Source organism: Anomaloglossus baeobatrachus, chromosome 5 (genome assembly GCF_048569485.1).
Source record: "Anomaloglossus baeobatrachus isolate aAnoBae1 chromosome 5, aAnoBae1.hap1, whole genome shotgun sequence".
NCBI classification, from domain to species: Eukaryota; Metazoa; Chordata; class Amphibia; order Anura; family Aromobatidae; genus Anomaloglossus; species Anomaloglossus baeobatrachus.
This window is the reverse complement of record NC_134357.1, coordinates 563809608-563826303: the sequence shown is the minus strand read 5'-3', so window position 1 is coordinate 563826303 and position 16696 is coordinate 563809608. Positions and strand designations below refer to the sequence as shown.

Genomic DNA, 16696 nt, shown 5'->3' with positions numbered 1-16696 from the left:
TACACGCTACGAGATCGCTACAGCGATCTCGTTGGGGTCACGGATTTTGTGACACACATCCGGCCGCTGTAGCGATCTCGTGTGTGACTCCTAGGAGCGATTTTGGATCGTTGCAAAAACGTCCAAAATCGCTCCTCGTTGACATGGGGGTCCATTCTCAAATATCGCTGCTGTCGCGTGGGCGAAGTTGATCCTCGTCCCTGCGGCAGCACACATCGCTACGTGTGACTCCGCAGGAACGAGGAACCTCTCCTTACCTGCCACACGCCAGCAATGAGGAAGAAAGGAGGTGGGCGGGATGTTTGTCCCGCTCATCTCCGCCCCTCCGCTTTGACTGGCCGGCCGCTTAGTGACGTCGCGGTGACATCGCTGTGATGCCGAACGTCCCTCCCCTTTGAGGGAGGGATTGTTTGGCAGTCACAGCGACGACGACGACCAGGTAAGTGCATGTGACGCTGCCGTAGCGATAATGTTTGCTGCGGCAGCGATCACCAAATATCGGCATAACGATAGGGGCGGGTGCTATCACGCTCGCCATCGCTAGCATCGGCTAGCGATGTCGCAACGTGTAAAGCCCGCTTAAGTCAAATATCTCTCAGGAAAATTTGACACCTGAGTGAAGAGGTCTATGTGCCGATTCCATGACAACTCCTCAGTGAATTTCTGTCAGCTCAGCATAAGTCTCATTGAAGTATTTCTTTACGAAAACATGAGTTGAAGTTAATAAAGACATAGACAAGAGTAGAGGACTTAAGATCTCACAAAAGCCACATTTATTGACTTATTCTATAAAATATAGCCTAATACAGAGCGTCTAGTTCAGAGTTCAGGGGAGTCGTGCAGACTGTGTTGAAACTATTTTTGCTAAGCAAGTATTGACAGCTTAATACGTGACAAAAGTGAAATAGATCTGGTTTGTATTGGTGGCTTTTGAGTAAGTCGGGAGCAAGAATTAAAAGCTGTCAAAGTTTCATTGGACCCAGTTGCAAGTGTTTCAATAGTAAATTTAATCTGTCCACATTTGCTGGAATAGATATAGAGATATACGTAGGAGATAGACAGTAGCCGAGTCAAATCACAAAACAAAATGAGCGACAAATGAATTTTTTGAGGTTTACCTACATTACCTTGTTTTAACAAGGTAATGTAGGTAAACCTCAAAAAATTCATACTAAGGGTACCGTCTCACTAAACGACGTACCAGCGATTCCGACCACGATGTGACCTGGTCAGGATCGCTTTTGCGTCGCTACTTGGTCACTGGTGAGCTGTCAATCAGGCACATCTCACCAGCGACCAGCCACCAGTGACTCTTGCAAACGATGCTGCGCTTGGTAACCAAGGTAAATATCGGGTAACTAAGCAAAATGCTTTGCTTTGTTTACCCAATATTTACCCTGGTTACCAGCGCACACCGCTTAGCGCTGGCTCCCTGCACTCATAGCCAGGGTACACATCGGGTTACTAAGCAAAGCGCTTCGCTTAGTTACCCGATGTGTACTCTGGCTACGTGTGCAGGGAGCAGGGAGCCGGCACTGGCAGCCTGAGAGCGGCGTATGCTAGTAACCAAGGTAAATATCGGGTAACCAGGCAAAGCGCTTCGCTTAGTTACCCGATATGTACCTTGGTTACCAGCGTCCGCAGCTTACAGATGCCGGCTCCCTGCACATTCAGATCGTTGCTCTCTCGCTGTCAAACACAGCGATGTGTGCTTCACAGTGGGAGAGCAACGAGCAAAAAGTGAACCAACACTGTGTGTAACAATCAGCGATTTCACAGCAGGGGCCAGGTCGCTGCTTAGTGTCACACACAGCGAGATCGCTGAGGAGGTCACTGGTACGTCACAAAATCTGTGACTCAGCAGCGATCTCGCTATGTGAGAAGTACCCCTAAGTGTTTAGGTTCCTCAACTTCACAAGTTGTAGAAACAAAAGGAACACATGTTAAAAAGGATGCAACAACTAATTCTTCCAATAATTTTGGAAAAACAACTTATACAAAACCTACTGAGTACCTGAGCGTGTGAGGTACTGCAGCAAAATGCGGGGATTGCAGATAAGTGTGGCATAGTTTAAACACAATCTCATAGCAGTGATAACTGTAATTGTTTAATTTCATTAGGGAATTGTGTGTCTGTTTGTCTGTGTTACTGTGAAAAAGGGAAAAAAAAAAAAGTTTGTCTTGTGATTTAATTAGTAATATTAGCCACACCTGTTTCTAGAAGCTTCTGGCAGCTTCTGGTAGTCCTTGTGGAACTATATAAATTAGCCAGAACAAGTGAGGTTCTGAGCGTGCGAGGTACTGCAGCAAAGTGTGGGGATTGAAGATAAGTATGGCATAGTTTAAACACAATCTCATAGTTTGACACAAGAACATAGTTTCAATTTATCCTTATACGTTTCCCATTGGTTTTTTTTCTTTGTTTTTCTACTTTACTGTTTATCCATATTTAATAGGTGCTCCATGGACAATGCTACCAGGTGTGTATCTTGTCAGATGTATGCATGCCTTGAGCAGCCGTTCGAGGGTGAATATGTCTGCACTCGATGCAAGCATGTTGCGTATTTGGAAGCCCAGGTAACTGATCTAAATAAGCAGCTTGCAACACTCAGGGGCACTGCAAACCTGGAGAGGAGTTTAGATCTCACTGAGCTTTCTCTGGCTGGGGCCAGTGATATGGAGGAGGGTGGAGGTGGGCAAGATCAGGACCCAGAGGTAGGTAGCTGGGTAATAGTTAGAAGAAGAGGTAGGGGGAAAAGTGTCAGGGAGCCTAGTCCTGACCTGGCACAACCTAGTAAATATGCCTGTTTGGCTGATATTAGACATGAAACGCCAGGACTAGGGTCACTACAGCAGGACGTTGCTCCAAGCAACCAGGTAAACGACTGCTGTAGGAAGGAGGGAAATAGGAGTGCAGCAAAGGCCAGACAGATGTTGGTGGTAGGGTGCTCTATAATTAGGCGGACAGACAGGGTCATATGTCACCGAGACCGTGAATGCCGAACAGTGTGTTGTCTGCCAGGTGCTCGGGTTCGGCATATTGCGGATCGGATAGACAGATTGCTGGGTGGGGCTGGGGAAAAACCCAGCGGTCATAGTGCACATTGGTACTAATGACAAAGTTAGATGCAGGTGGAAGGTCCTTAAAATGATTACAGGGAACTAGGAGAGAAGCTGAAGTCCAGGACCTCTAAGGTGGTGTTTTCAGGAATACTACCGGTGCCACGAGCGTCACTAGAAAGATAGCGGGAGCTTAGGGATATAAATACGTGGCTTAGAAATTGGTGCAGGAAGGAAGGGTTCGGGTTCATGGAGAACTGGGCCGACTTCTCAGTCGGCTACAGGCTCTACGGGAGGGACGGGCTGCACCTCAATCGGGAGGGTGCAGCTGTGCTGGGGGAGAAAATGGTCAGACGGATGGAGAAGCTTTTAAACTAGGATCTGGGGGGAGGGAGGGTAGTGGAGCAAAAAAGGGGATAGATAGAGCAGATAGAGACAGTGAGACGCTAGGGGTCAATGAAGGATTAGGGGGGGATGGGAGATGCAAGGAACGTAGGGAGGCTAGGAGTAATAAAGGTGTTAATAGGATTAAATGTCTACTGACAAATGCAAGAAGTCTTGCAAACAAAATGAATGAATTGGAGACTCTTATGTCAACCATGGATTATGATGTGGTGGGCATTACGGAAACCTGGCTGGATGAAAGCTATGACTGGGTGACAAACATACAGGGTTATAGTACATTTAGGAAGGACAGGAAAGACAAAAATGGTGTGGATATTTATCAAATCTAACCTAAAACCTGTGTTGAATGATGACATTGGGGGAACTGCATCAATGTAGAGTCAGTATGGGTAAATGTACATGGGGAGGGGAATAATGGAAAAATGCTAATTGAGTTTGCTATAAGCCTCCTAACATACCTGAACAAATAGAGGGTGAAATGCTGGAACAAATTGAAAAGGCAGCTAATAATAAGAATAATAATTAATAATAGGGTTCTTATTATGGGGGATTTCAACTATCCAGACATACAGTGGGACATAGAATCTTCTGGTTGTGCTAAAAGCTGTAAGTTCTTATCTACTATTCAAGACAGTTTCCTCTCTCAGATGGTAGATGAACCGACCAGGGGAGATTATTTGCTAGATCTGGTCCTGTCAAATAGACCGGATACAATTTCAGATGTGCAGGTCCGGGAGCACTTGGGCACCAGCGATCATAATATGGTAAGCTTCAACGTAATATTCAATAGAAAATTTCAAAGGGGAAATGCTAAAACCTGGAATTTTAGGAAAGCTGATTTCAACAAATTAAGGGAAGAGCTTAAATGTGTAGATTGGGACAAAGTCATGGTAACTGGGGATACTGAACATAAGTGGGGAAAGTTTAAGGATATACTACTAGAGTCCTGTAAAAAACTAATACCCTCTGGTAATAAAATGTCCAGGAATAAAAAGAAACCACTATGGATAAATAAGACCGTACAAAGTATAATAAAACAAAAACAAAGGGCGTTTAAAATCTTAAAGGCTGAGAATACAGAAATAGCATTTCAGAAGTATAAAAATATCAATAGGAAATGTAAAAAAGAAATCAAGCAAGCAAAACTAGCTACTGAAACAAAAATCGCCAATGACATTAAAATAAATCCCAAAATCTTTTATAAATACATTAATGTCAAAAGGAACACAAAAGGATGGTATCGGCCCCTTAAAATATAATAAGTTAGTTATAGAGGACAAAGAAAAGACAGATATTAAATAGGCATTTTTCATCCATGTTCACCAAGGAGCAGACTGTTCTAGGGATCATTCAACAAGTGAAAAATCAAAGTTCACCACCCGATATAATTAATTTAACACAAGATGAAGTACGCCTATGTCTGAGTAAATTAAACATTGACAAATCCCCCGGGCCAGATGGCATTCAATCACGAATATTGAGAGAATTGAGCTCCGTAATCGACAGACCGCTGTATCTCATCTTTTTAGACTCGCTTGTAACAGGGTTGGTGCCTCAGGATTGAAGGATTGCTGATGTGGTACCAATATTTAAGAAAGGTAAGAGGGTAGATCCAGGCAACTACCGTCCAGTAAGCCTGACATCAGTAGTATGCAAAGTTTTTGAGGGCATTTTAAGGGATGACATGCAAAAAATATATTGCAGAAAAGTATATAATAACTGACAAACAGCATGGATTCATGAAAGATAAGACATGTCTAACCAACCTGTTGGGGTTCTATGAGGGGGTAAATTGAAACCTGGATATTGGTAATGCAGCTGATGTGATTTATTTGGACTTTGCAAAGGCATTTGATACTGTACCACATAATAGCCTTATACTAAAGCTCAAAGAAACAAGGACTAGAGGAAACTATATTCAACTAGATAAGGAATTGGCTAAAAGATTATTTATTATTATAGCGCCATCAATTCCATGGCGCTTTACATGTGAAAGGGGTGTACATAATAGGGACAAGTACAATAATCATAAACAGTACAAGATACAGACAGGTACAGGAGGATAGAGGTCCCTGCCCGCGAGGGCTCACAGTCTACAAGGGATAGGTGAGGATACGGTAGGTTAGGGTAGAGTTGATTGTGCGGCGCTGTATCAGACTGAGGGTTACGGCAGGTTGTAGGCTTGTCGGAAGAGGTGGGTCTTCAGGTTCCTTTTGAAGCTTGTCATGGTAGGCGAGAGTCTGATGTGTTGAGGCAGAGCATTCCAGTAGTCATAAATGGTACATTCTCCAAATGGGCTATAGTGAGCATTGGAGTGCCGCAGGGATTTGTGTTAGGACCGATTCTTTTTAATCTCTTTATTTATCACCTTGTGGATGGGATTGATAGTACAGTGTCAGTCTTTTCTGATGACACCAAACTATGTAGGATATTAAAAACTGACCTTGATAGTACAATATTACAAAAAGATCTGGATAAGATGTCAGAATGGGCAGATACTTGGCAAATGAGATTTAATGTTGATAAATGTAAAGTAATGCACCTAGGACGGAGTAATCCTATAACTGCGTATACATTAAATGGAAGTAAACTCGGGACTACAGAACAGGAGAAGGACTTGGGTATTCTCATTACAAATAAGCTGAGCAGCAGCACTCAATGTCAGGCAGCAGCTGCTAAAGCAAACACGATTTTAGGGTGTATAAAAAGAGAGATTAGATCCCGTGATCCCAACGTATTGTTACCCTTCTATAAATCACTTGTAAGGCCACATCTGGAATATGGGATCCAGTTTTTAAAAAGGACATTCAGAAGTTAGAGTCAGTTCAAAGGCGGGCAACTAGACTACTACAAGGAATGGAAGGCCTACCATATGATAACAGGTTGAAAAAGTTAGATATGTTTAGCTTAGAAAAAAGACGTCTCAGAGGAGATCTCATTTATATGTATAAATACATGCGTGGTTAATATAAAGGACTGGCGCATGACTTATTTGTTCCAAAGACAATACTAAGGACCAGGGGGCACTCACTGCGAGTGGAAGAAAAGCGATTCCGGCAGCTAAATAGGAAAGGGTTCTTTACAGTTAGAGCAGTCAGACTGTGGAATGCCCTACCACAAGAGGTAGTAATGGCAGATACTATAACAGCTTTTAAAGAAGGGCTGGATGATTTCCTCAGTACACACAACATTGTTGGTTATAAATGAAATATATATGTAAATATACCTGACCTCACGTGACCTCAGTAAAGTAAAGTGAACTCACCTGCATCTCCTGGCAGAAAACAGCGTTTTTGACAAAAGATGCAGATTTAGTGCTGAAAATTTCACACTATATTCATGCACCCAATTTACAACTCCTGGCAGACTACATCAATACCGCAGCAAAAAAAAAAAAAGAGGTAAAAAAACAACGGCTTTTTTGCCAGGAGGTGTAGACTGGGTGCAGGAATATGTTGTAAAAATGTCATCGCCAAATTTGCATCTCTTGCCCCAAAAATACAAAAAAGGGTTTTTTTTCTGCCAGGAAGTGAAGATTTGGTGCTGAAATCTAATACAGACTATTTCAGCACCAAATGTGCACCTTCTGGCAGAAAAAAAAATGCAAAAAATGCATAAAAAACCCCACTTTTTTGTCACAGGTATAGATTGGGTGTAGGAATATGGTTTAAAAATGTCATCACCAAATTTGCATCCCTTGGCCCAAAAATGCAAAAAAAAGTGTTTTTTTTCTGCCTGGAGGTGCAAATTTGGTGCTGAAATCTGGTGCAGAGCATTTCAGCACCATATGTGCACCTCCTGGCAGATAACCGCGGCAAAATCTGGCTGCAAAAAAACGCAAAAAATGCTTTAAAAAAAAAAAAAAGAGGGTTTTTTTTTGCCAGGAAGTGTGGATTGAGTGCAGGAATATGATGCAAAAATATCACCACCAAATTTGTATCTCTTGGCCCAAAAATATAAAAAAAGTTTTTTTTCTGCCACGTCGTGCAAATTTGGTACTGAAATCTGGTGCAGACCATTTCACCACCAAATTTGCACCTGCTGGCTGAAAACCATGGTAAAAAAAAACCTTGCCGAAACCGTGGCAAAAAAGGTGTCAAGAAACATGTTTTTTACCAGGTGTAAATTGGGTGCAGGAATATAGTGTAAAATTTTCAGCACCAAATCTACATCTCTTGGCAAAAAAACCCCTGCAGTTTTCTGCCAGGAGATGCAGGTCTCACCTGAAGTGAGTTCACTGACTTTACTAAAGGTCACCTGAGGTAAGGTTACCTGCGGTTACAGGTGGAGGACCATGGGAACTTCCAGCTTTAACTGCAAATAACCTGAGTGATGTCATCACGGCTCAGTCATTGTCTGTCTGCACTCACAGTGGACAATCATGCTCTATGGCCGCTTGCTGTGACTAACATGTAGCAGAGCTAAATCGCCATGGGATCTCCTGTGGATTAAGTCGGACCTGCATGCGTTTTTGGGGTTAATAAAGTGGTGAAAGAGGGTGTTTTTTTTGTATTGTACTCCAAATAAAGGATCTTTTCACTTACACATTAGTGATGCGGGTGTCATTGACACCTGCCATCACTAATTTAGGTCTTAGTAGCAGCTGTGGGCTGTTATTCATCCTTGCTATAACCCCGATTGCCACCGCACCAGGGCAACAGGAAAAGCCGGGTAAAGCGCCGGGTTTGTCGCATCTAATTCCGGGCGGCTAAAGGCTGATCTTTTTAGGCTGGACCTCCCCAGTCTGAGAATACCAGCCCCCAGCTGGCTTTAACATGGCTGGGTATCAAAATTGGGGGGACCGCACGTCGTTTTTTTTTAAATTATTTATTTAAATAATTAAAAAAAAAAAAAAAAGCCGCATGCGGTTCCTCTTTTTTTGATACACAGCCAGGATAAGCACAGGACTGGGTCGGCAGTTTGTAGACGTGGGCTTTATTTTTGATTGGTATCAGAATATTGGGGAACCATACGCCAATTATTTGTAGTTGCAGTCAGACAGTGTTACACAGACTGGGGGCGCGTCTGACTGAAACCAATCACAGACAAGAGCACGGCCATCGGGGAAAGCAGTGCATATGAAATGAGAATAATGTGCGGCACAGGAAGTGAATGTGCGATCTGGAAACAGTTTGCCGCCCTGACGGAGCCTTAGTAAATATGAAATGCTCATTTCATTCTTATTTTCTTTATTTTTCCTTTATTTTTTTTAATTTCTCGAGTGCCAGCTCAGGATCAAAACACCCAAAATCCCAGGCCCAGCACATGAATACTTTTGAAACTGCGCGGATCCAAACTTTTACAGTCCGGGTCTGCCCATCCCTGCCTATTACCACTTTCATAAAGTAAAAACGTGAGACTAAAGCAACATTTTAGTGGAAAAAATTATAATATTTTCATTTACTCATCCCACTAAAAATGCTCACTACACCACTAAATTCCTTGAGAGGTATAATGTCCAAAATGGGGTCACTTGTGGGGATTTCAGCTATTTTGGCATGTCAATTGCTCTTCGCATGTTGTCCGCAATCTATTTCTGCCAAAATGGCGCTCCAAAATTGAAGTATCGCTGCTTCCCATCTAAACACTCCCGTGACCCCAAACAGTAGTTTTCTACCACATATGGAGTATCACTGTACTCAGGAGAAATTGCACAGTCTATTTTCTCAGTACCCTTGTGACAATGAAAAATTTGGGGCTAAAGCAACATTTGTGGGAAAAATGTGATTTTATTTTGTCCATGGGTCAAAGTTATAAAATTCTGTGACGCACCTGTGGATGCAACGTGCGCTCAGCTTACCTCAAGATAAGATCCTTGAGGTGTGTAATTTCCAAAATGGGGTCACTTTTTGGGGTTTCCACACTTTAAGCACATTAGGCGCTCTGCAAATGTGACATGGTATACGCTATCTATTCCAGTCAATTTTTGTGCACCAAAATTCAAGTGGTGTTCCTTCCCTTCAGAGCCCTGCCATACACTCAAACAGTAGATTTCCACCACATATGGGGTACCACCTTACTCAGGAGAACTTGAATATCAAATTGGATGGTCAATTTTCTCCTTTTAACCTTGTGAAAATGAAAACTTTCAAGCTAAAGTAACATTTTTGTGAAAAAAATTGTTAATTTTTTATTTTAATTGGGAGGGATGCCGACAACTGCAGCGTTCTCCACCACTGTGTTGCCAGATTTTCTATCCACTGCGGCTTGTATCTTCCAGGACCCATACTTGCCTTGTGGTTTTCCTGGCAGCTTGTTAAGCTCATGTGCATGCTCCTCACTTTTTAAAGGGGCAGACCGCGTACACCTGATGTTTTCCAAGCCTATTTCTGGGAAGTACCAGGTACGCCCCTGATTGTGTTCCCAGCCTATTGCTATGCAGCATCAGGTGTCACCTGATGTGTCCTTAGCATATTGCTGGGAAGTAGCTGCTGTTTAAGCCACCGTCCCCTGTTGGGAGGGGCCTGAACAATGTTGTTCATCTGTAGCCTGTGTGCCTCGTGCCTGCTGTATCATTATCTGCTCCTTGGATCCTGATCCAGATTCAGTGCACTCCCAATTCATTCCTGATTCCATACCAAGCCCATTCCAAGTGCCTGGACCTGCTCCAGTATCCCAGTCCCATCCTGAGTTCCTGTTCCATACCTGGATCCAGCTTGACGGAGATCTGATTCCGTTCCTTTCCCTGTTCCTGGTTCCAGCCTGAGTTCCTAAACCTGTTCCTAGTTCCAGCCCAATGCCCTTGTTCCTTATTCCTTTCCTGGTTCCAGCCCAATGCCAGAGTTCAAATTCTGCTCCTGATTCCGTTCCTGGTTTCATCCTTATGACTCCGTTCCTTATCCCGGTCCTGGTTCCATCCTGATGTCTGAGTTGTTGTTCCTGTTCCTGGTTCCAGACAGAGTTTATGAGTCCGTTCCTGTGTCCTGGTACTACCAGCCTGTGTTCCCGATTCCGTTCCTGTGTCCTGGTTCCAGCCTATGTTCCTGTATCCGTTCCCATCTGTGTCTGTACCACCTACCACTTTGCTAATTATCCGGTCTTGATCTTGTCCTGGCAGACGCTCTCCTTTATGAAGTCTGTCTCCACTAGTATCACGGATCCGAGGACTACCGTGGAGTGGTACCTGATGGCTATCTGCAATACAAACCTAACCTCACAACCAGATGCTCTAGAGAAGATCAGGTAGCTGCTCAGTTACGCCACTCCAGGGTAAGTCAGCTATCCATAGTACAGTGGATCCATATTTCCTTCCCGGTCGGATTGGTCGTTGCTGTTCTACCAGTAACAGCATAAAAATTACAAATTTTCTAATTTTTTTCTAAAATTTTGTATATTTTCATAAATAAAAGTAAAATCATAACAACTTAAATTTACCAATAACATTTAGTACAATTTGTCCAAAAAACAATTTCAGAATCACAATATGTTAAAGCGTTCTAGAGTTATTACAACAAATTGACAATAGTCAGAATTGAAAAATGTGGCCTGTTCACAAAGGTGTAAATAGGCTTTGGCGTGAAGGGATTTAAAAGAATTATTTTTTGTAAGTTTTTTGGATCTTACTTTTTTTTTATGGGGGAAAAACATTCCTTAAATTCAGAACATGAATATGGCTTCATCACTTTATGTATAACCTGTCTTAATTTCTGATAAACAGAATTTAATTTTCAAATAAAACATTTTCTACATTCTGGGTATGAAAATGGCTTCCCACCTATGTGAGCTCTTTAATGTTCAACAAGAGTTGTTTTGAAAGAGAATCATTTCCCACAATGTCAACATTGATATGCTTTCTACATTATGTGACTTTTTAGGTGTTTAACCAAATCTGATTTACGCCCAAAACTTTTCCCACACTCTGGACATTTATGTGGCCTCACCCCTGTGTGAATTCTCTCATGTCTATGAAGACTTGATATATGAGTAAAATGGTTCCCACAATCTAAACATGAATATGGCTTCTCCCCTGTGTGAGTTCTCCGATGTAAACGAAGACTTGATGTTTGATTAAAATCTTTCCCACACTCTGGACATGAATATGGCTTCTCCCCTGTATGAGTTCTCTGATGTTTAAGAAGACTTGATATATGTCGAAAATCTTTCCCACAGTCTGAACATAAAAATGGCTTCTCCCCCGTGTGAGTTCTCTGATGTGTAAGACAATTGGATTTGTTACTAAAATTTTTCCCACACTCTGAACATGAAAATGGCTTCTCCCCTGTGTGAGTTCTCTGATGTTTAACAAGAGATGATTTCTCTCCAAAACATTTCCCACATGCTGAACATGAAAATGGCTTCTCCCCTGTGTGAGTTCTCTGATGTGCAACAAGATTTGAGTTATTTGAAAAATCTTTCCCACATTGTGAACATAAAAATGTTTTTTCACCTGTATGACCTCTCTGATGTCTATCAAGATCAAATTTCTGGTTATAGCACTTTCCACAGTCTAAACATGCAAATGGCTTTTCTACATGAATTCTCTGATGTCTAACAAGTTTTGATTTTTTGGCAAAACTTCTTCCACATTCTGGACATGGATACGTCTTCTTCTCCCCTTTGTGAGTTGTCTTATGTAAAGCTAGGTTTGACTGACAATTAAAATATTTCTCAAACTCTGAAAATGTCTTCTCTCCTCCGGTAGTTCTAACATCCCTTCTGTGACTTTTATTTTCCTTAATAGCCTGTGATGAATCAGAAGAAAGGACCTGTTTAATAGGCTCAGATGATATATCTTTGCTGTGAAGCACTGTGGATACAGCTGGGATAACATAATGTTCTTCATTTGTGTCTTGTGGCACACCAAGATCATATGATTGAAAATCTGAAGATGCCAGAAGTCCCTCTGCTCTTCCAATTTGGTCACCTGCTGAGAATAACAGTTTTATTACGTTTTCAATAATATAATCTTGGAAATACTTTATTTTTAACTATATCATATGTCCATTAAAATTGCAAGTCATGTTGCAAAATTTTTTTTTGTTAGCAAAATGTTAGTGACAAAACAGTTCTAACCGAACACCACAGAGCAAGGACCACTAGATAATGATATCAGGCTAGCAGGATTGGCTCTAGCAGTTTTCCAATTCAGTGTTGAATTCAGCATCTTCCTAGGTTCATGTTTCAGAGTCGGTCACTACTATTTTGTAGTAGATCCCTTAGTGAAGAATCATAAATGAACCGGTCAGTCATTATTATTAGGGGTGTGTCACGCTAGGTACGGAGAAGCACCAAGCGAATCGTGAAAGGGAAGGTAAAGGAAACCCTGTGTTTAGGGAAGCGGGAGATGGTAACCCCTGACCAAGCCTGTCGCTGGCCCTTGTCTTCCCTCACCAGATTGGTTCCGCACCTATGCGCGGAGCATGAAACCTGACCCTAGAACTGTGCCCTACGTAGAGAACATGTGGGATGACCGTGTAGTCAACCCACTAAGCCCTAAAGAAGACACAGGGAGCACACACGGGGAAAGAACATGATCAACTTATCTCCAGATGACTTAGGGATAAGTACAGCAAAGATCAACGATGTTTCTTCATAGAATGGTAGAGTTGGAAAGGACCTCAAATGCCATCGGGTCCAACCACCTGCAAGTGCAGGTTTTCGTAAATCATCCCGGCTATATGTTTATCCAGCTTCAGCGTAAGAATTTCCATTGATGGAGAAGACACCAGCTCCTGTGGTAACCTGTTCCACCCTCTGACTGCCCTCACTGTCGGAGAGTATTTCCTAATGTCTAACTTTAATCTCCTTCCTTTTAGTTTCATCCCATTGTTTCTTGTACTTCCTTATGCTAATGAGAGTAGTAGGGTAGTTCCCTCTGCACTGTGACTACCTTTCATATACTTGTAGACCGCTATTAAGTCTCCTCTTAGTCTTCTCTTTTGCAAACTAAACATTCCTAGTTCTTTTAGCCGGTCTTCATATGACATGGTTTGCAGACCTTCTACCATCTTGGTTGCTCTTCTCTGGACTTGCTCCAATATATCAATGTCTTTCTTGAATTGGAGTGCCCAGAACTGTACCCAGAATTTCAGGTGTGGTCTGACCAGGGCAAAGTATAGGGGAATAATTACCTCTCTTGATCTAGATTCAATGCTTGTCTTGATACATAACAGAATTTTGTTGGCCTTTTTACCTGCAGCACCACACTGTTGGCTCATGTTGAATCTGGAATCTACTATTATGCCCAAGTCCTGTTCCCTTGTACTATCACTTAGTTATAGTCCTCGCATACTATATATGCCTTTTACATTTCTTTTAACCAGATGTAGGACTTTAGATGAGTGCAAGTTGACTGCTTGCATCCAGTGCTGGTATAGGTTTTAAGTCCATCAGCAGATCCAAGGGAAATGAGAGTATTTAAGTATACAACGGGAAGTACTGATGATTAATAGCTGAAAGGTGAGGAACTCCACAGGGTCCGAAAGGGACTAACCTCAAGTAGAGAATGTCAGGGAGCAGTTTGTGCAGCAAACAGTGCAACCTTCTACAGCCGGACACCATATGACTGTCTGTCAAGCGTGACACACCAGTGACAGGGTGTCTGTCAAGCATGACACACCCGTGACAGGGTGTCTGTCTGCTACAATCCTTGACAGCCACATGCATTTTAGTGCAGAATGGAGGAACAATACCTTTATGTATTGTAAGATGGTGAACGGCTGCATTGTAAATGGCTGGTATGTACCACAGAAGTGGTGTGAACCTGGACATCCGTTCTGGTACATGTAGTGCCACATGTTTGCTATAGTGTTCACAAGGCTAGGTTTACAGATGGCTGGAGAGACGGCCATCCACATACCGCACCTATGGATGTGTGTCTGACATATGTGTCTTAACGAGATTGTTTGGCATATGGCAGTTGGTTGTAGGGGGTGTGTGTGTGTGTGAGGAGCACTGTGCGAGGAGCAGTCTCTGAGCCAGTGTGGAGGGCTTGCTCAGCTCTCATAGAGGTATGGAAGCCTCTGGAAGGAACTCCAGCTGAGAAAGCTTTGAGTTTGCTCCAATCGTCAGGAAGTAAGTAATTGAGTGAGTGGGTCTGAGAACTCTACTCAGAGACTGAAAGAACTGTATCTAAACCTTGAGGTAATGGACTAGAAATTTGTGTGTGAAGTATATCACAAGTGTGGTTTATGATGTGACTAAACTGCTGGACTTTTTAATAACTTCGTTCTTGCGTGCTACCACAGAGACGCAGCCAAGTGAGTAAAACCTCACAGTGTGTGAACTGTGTATAATATCACATATAGTGGAGAATACGGGCAGCGATTCAGGAAGCATGTGTAGTGGCTGCAGTAAGGTGTTTGCGGTGTATCGGCGGGTCCCCAAAAATTTACTACACACTACAGAGAAGCTGTGTCTGTGGATCAGCGGGTCCATGAAGTTTTTTTTCTCCTCTCTACACACTGCAAGTAGGTGTTGTCAGTGGATCGGCAGGTCTATGAAGACATCAGAGCAGAGTGGCGGCCATGACTGGAGCGACGTGTGTGGATGAAATGTTGTTAAAGTACCTGATACAGGTAAGTGTGCAGGGGGAGCAGCAGGAACTGTGGCAGGAGTTGCTGACAGAGTGTCCGGATATGGCAATAAAGGACAAGTTAGTACAGTCCCTTGTGGGGCCAGTGCAGACACGCGGTGCCCAGGAAGACACCTGGCACCAAGGTGCTATGTGCATTGGGACATGAGAATTCCCTTGGGAGACCACAAAATGTACCGCCTGCAGACTGGGTTGCCCAAAAGGGGGCAGAGTCCCTTAAGGGGTGGTTGTCCAAAAGGGGGCAGAGTCTCACAATAGGGTAGTTGCACAAAAGGGGGGCGGAGCGTCTGAAATCCAGAGGGGCGGCAGCCTGCAATATAGACTTCCATTCCAGTGAGGAGTCACAAATGTGTTCCATGATGGTGAATGGAGAACCTATGACTGGGCTAGTAGATTTGGATAGCTTTGTGACCCTGGTAGGGGCCACACCCGATGTCTATCTGATTCCCGGAAAAAAGATGGAAGTCACCTGCAGGCAAAAGGACATTAAAGAATATCCAGAGTCCAGAGTGGTCATTGAGAGGGTCAACCTGTTTGGGTCCGTTGATGTTGGTGTAGTCCCGGACTTACCGCATCCCATTAGAATAGGTTGAGACTTTTCATTTTTTGAGGCTCAGACAGAAGTCAGAACGCCCTTAAAGAAGTCCCACCATAGCCGGAGGTTAAAGGGACTCCTTTTAGTATATTGATATGTAGTGAGGCTGAGTTAGTGCCTCCTAGAAGTGACAGTCCTAAGTTAGGGGTGACCAACAGAAATGGTGGCTGTGCCCAACTTATCAACATGACATTTAAGGAAATAAACGATAGAGTTACCGTTAACAACAGAGTCTCTCCAGAAAGGGGGGCCGACACCTGGTTAAGTAGGAACATGTTGGTCCGGGATACCAGGGGGATTGAAGAGGACTCCAGTAAAGAATAACTCTAGTAAAGTGAATAGAGGGTGCAGTAAGGAAGAGACGATTGAGAAGTGTAAAATCTCCTCCACATGCTGGAGACGTAATAAGCGCCAAACAACTGTGCCATCTGAGTGTGCAGAGAAGTTTGAGTACCTTGTTGAAGTAGGCACATTGCCAGTCACAACCATTAATGAAGAGGCAGACAATCATGTCCTGTAAGATAAGAGGAATTGGAGCTGGAACTGACACACTGTTACCACAGAAATCAGCAGGATTAAATTGCGGAAAAGGAGCCGACCAAGGAAGTAGAGGTGATGTTCTATACGATTTCCAAGCATGATGCTGATGATCTGTTGGGCGAGAGCTCTGTAGGAGAAATCCACAAAAGTCATGGTGAGCAGACCGGTGATTCACCCACAGTGCTGGGGTGGTTGACAGTGAAAACGGCACCAAAGCTCTAAAAGGAAAACAGTGAAGACTCCACAAGAACCTGAGGAGTTGGTGTGTGCGAAACCCTCTGAAGTTCCAGAGTACCCAGAAAAAAAATCAAAGGAGATGTCGCAGAGACCCAAAAGAGAGTGGAAGGTAATGCAGTGGAGACCAAAGAGACAGCTGATGCTACGGAAGTGAAAAGAGCCACTGAGTAAGTGAAGGCTAGACCAGTGTTCTCATCAGTAGCTGAGAGCTTGACTGAACCTGATCATAGTGCCAAGCTGGAAGGCATAGAGGTTGACTCTGCTAAGAAAAGTAAGAAACCCGTGATCAAATGTAATGAGCAACCTAAAGGCTCTGAGGCTGGGGA

The 16696-nt window shown here is 43.2% G+C and overlaps 2 protein-coding genes across 2 annotated transcripts in view; both read right to left on the bottom strand.

The window, feature by feature from the left end:
- Nucleotides 1-16696, bottom strand: part of LOC142313024 (uncharacterized) — a 327494-nt gene that overhangs the window by 91805 nt on the left and 218993 nt on the right. Inside the window, 2 exon segments of the mRNA XM_075352011.1 lie at nt 891-1024; nt 11029-11111. Coding sequence (XP_075208126.1) covers nt 891-1024; nt 11029-11111 — 217 coding nt within the window.
- LOC142312320 (uncharacterized) overlaps nt 10830-16696 on the bottom strand; it is a 56630-nt gene continuing 50763 nt past the window's right edge. The window contains exon 13 of the mRNA XM_075351248.1: nt 10830-12331. Coding sequence (XP_075207363.1) covers nt 11259-12331 — 1073 coding nt within the window. The 3' untranslated portion in view covers nt 10830-11258. The remainder of the gene's footprint in view (nt 12332-16696) is intronic.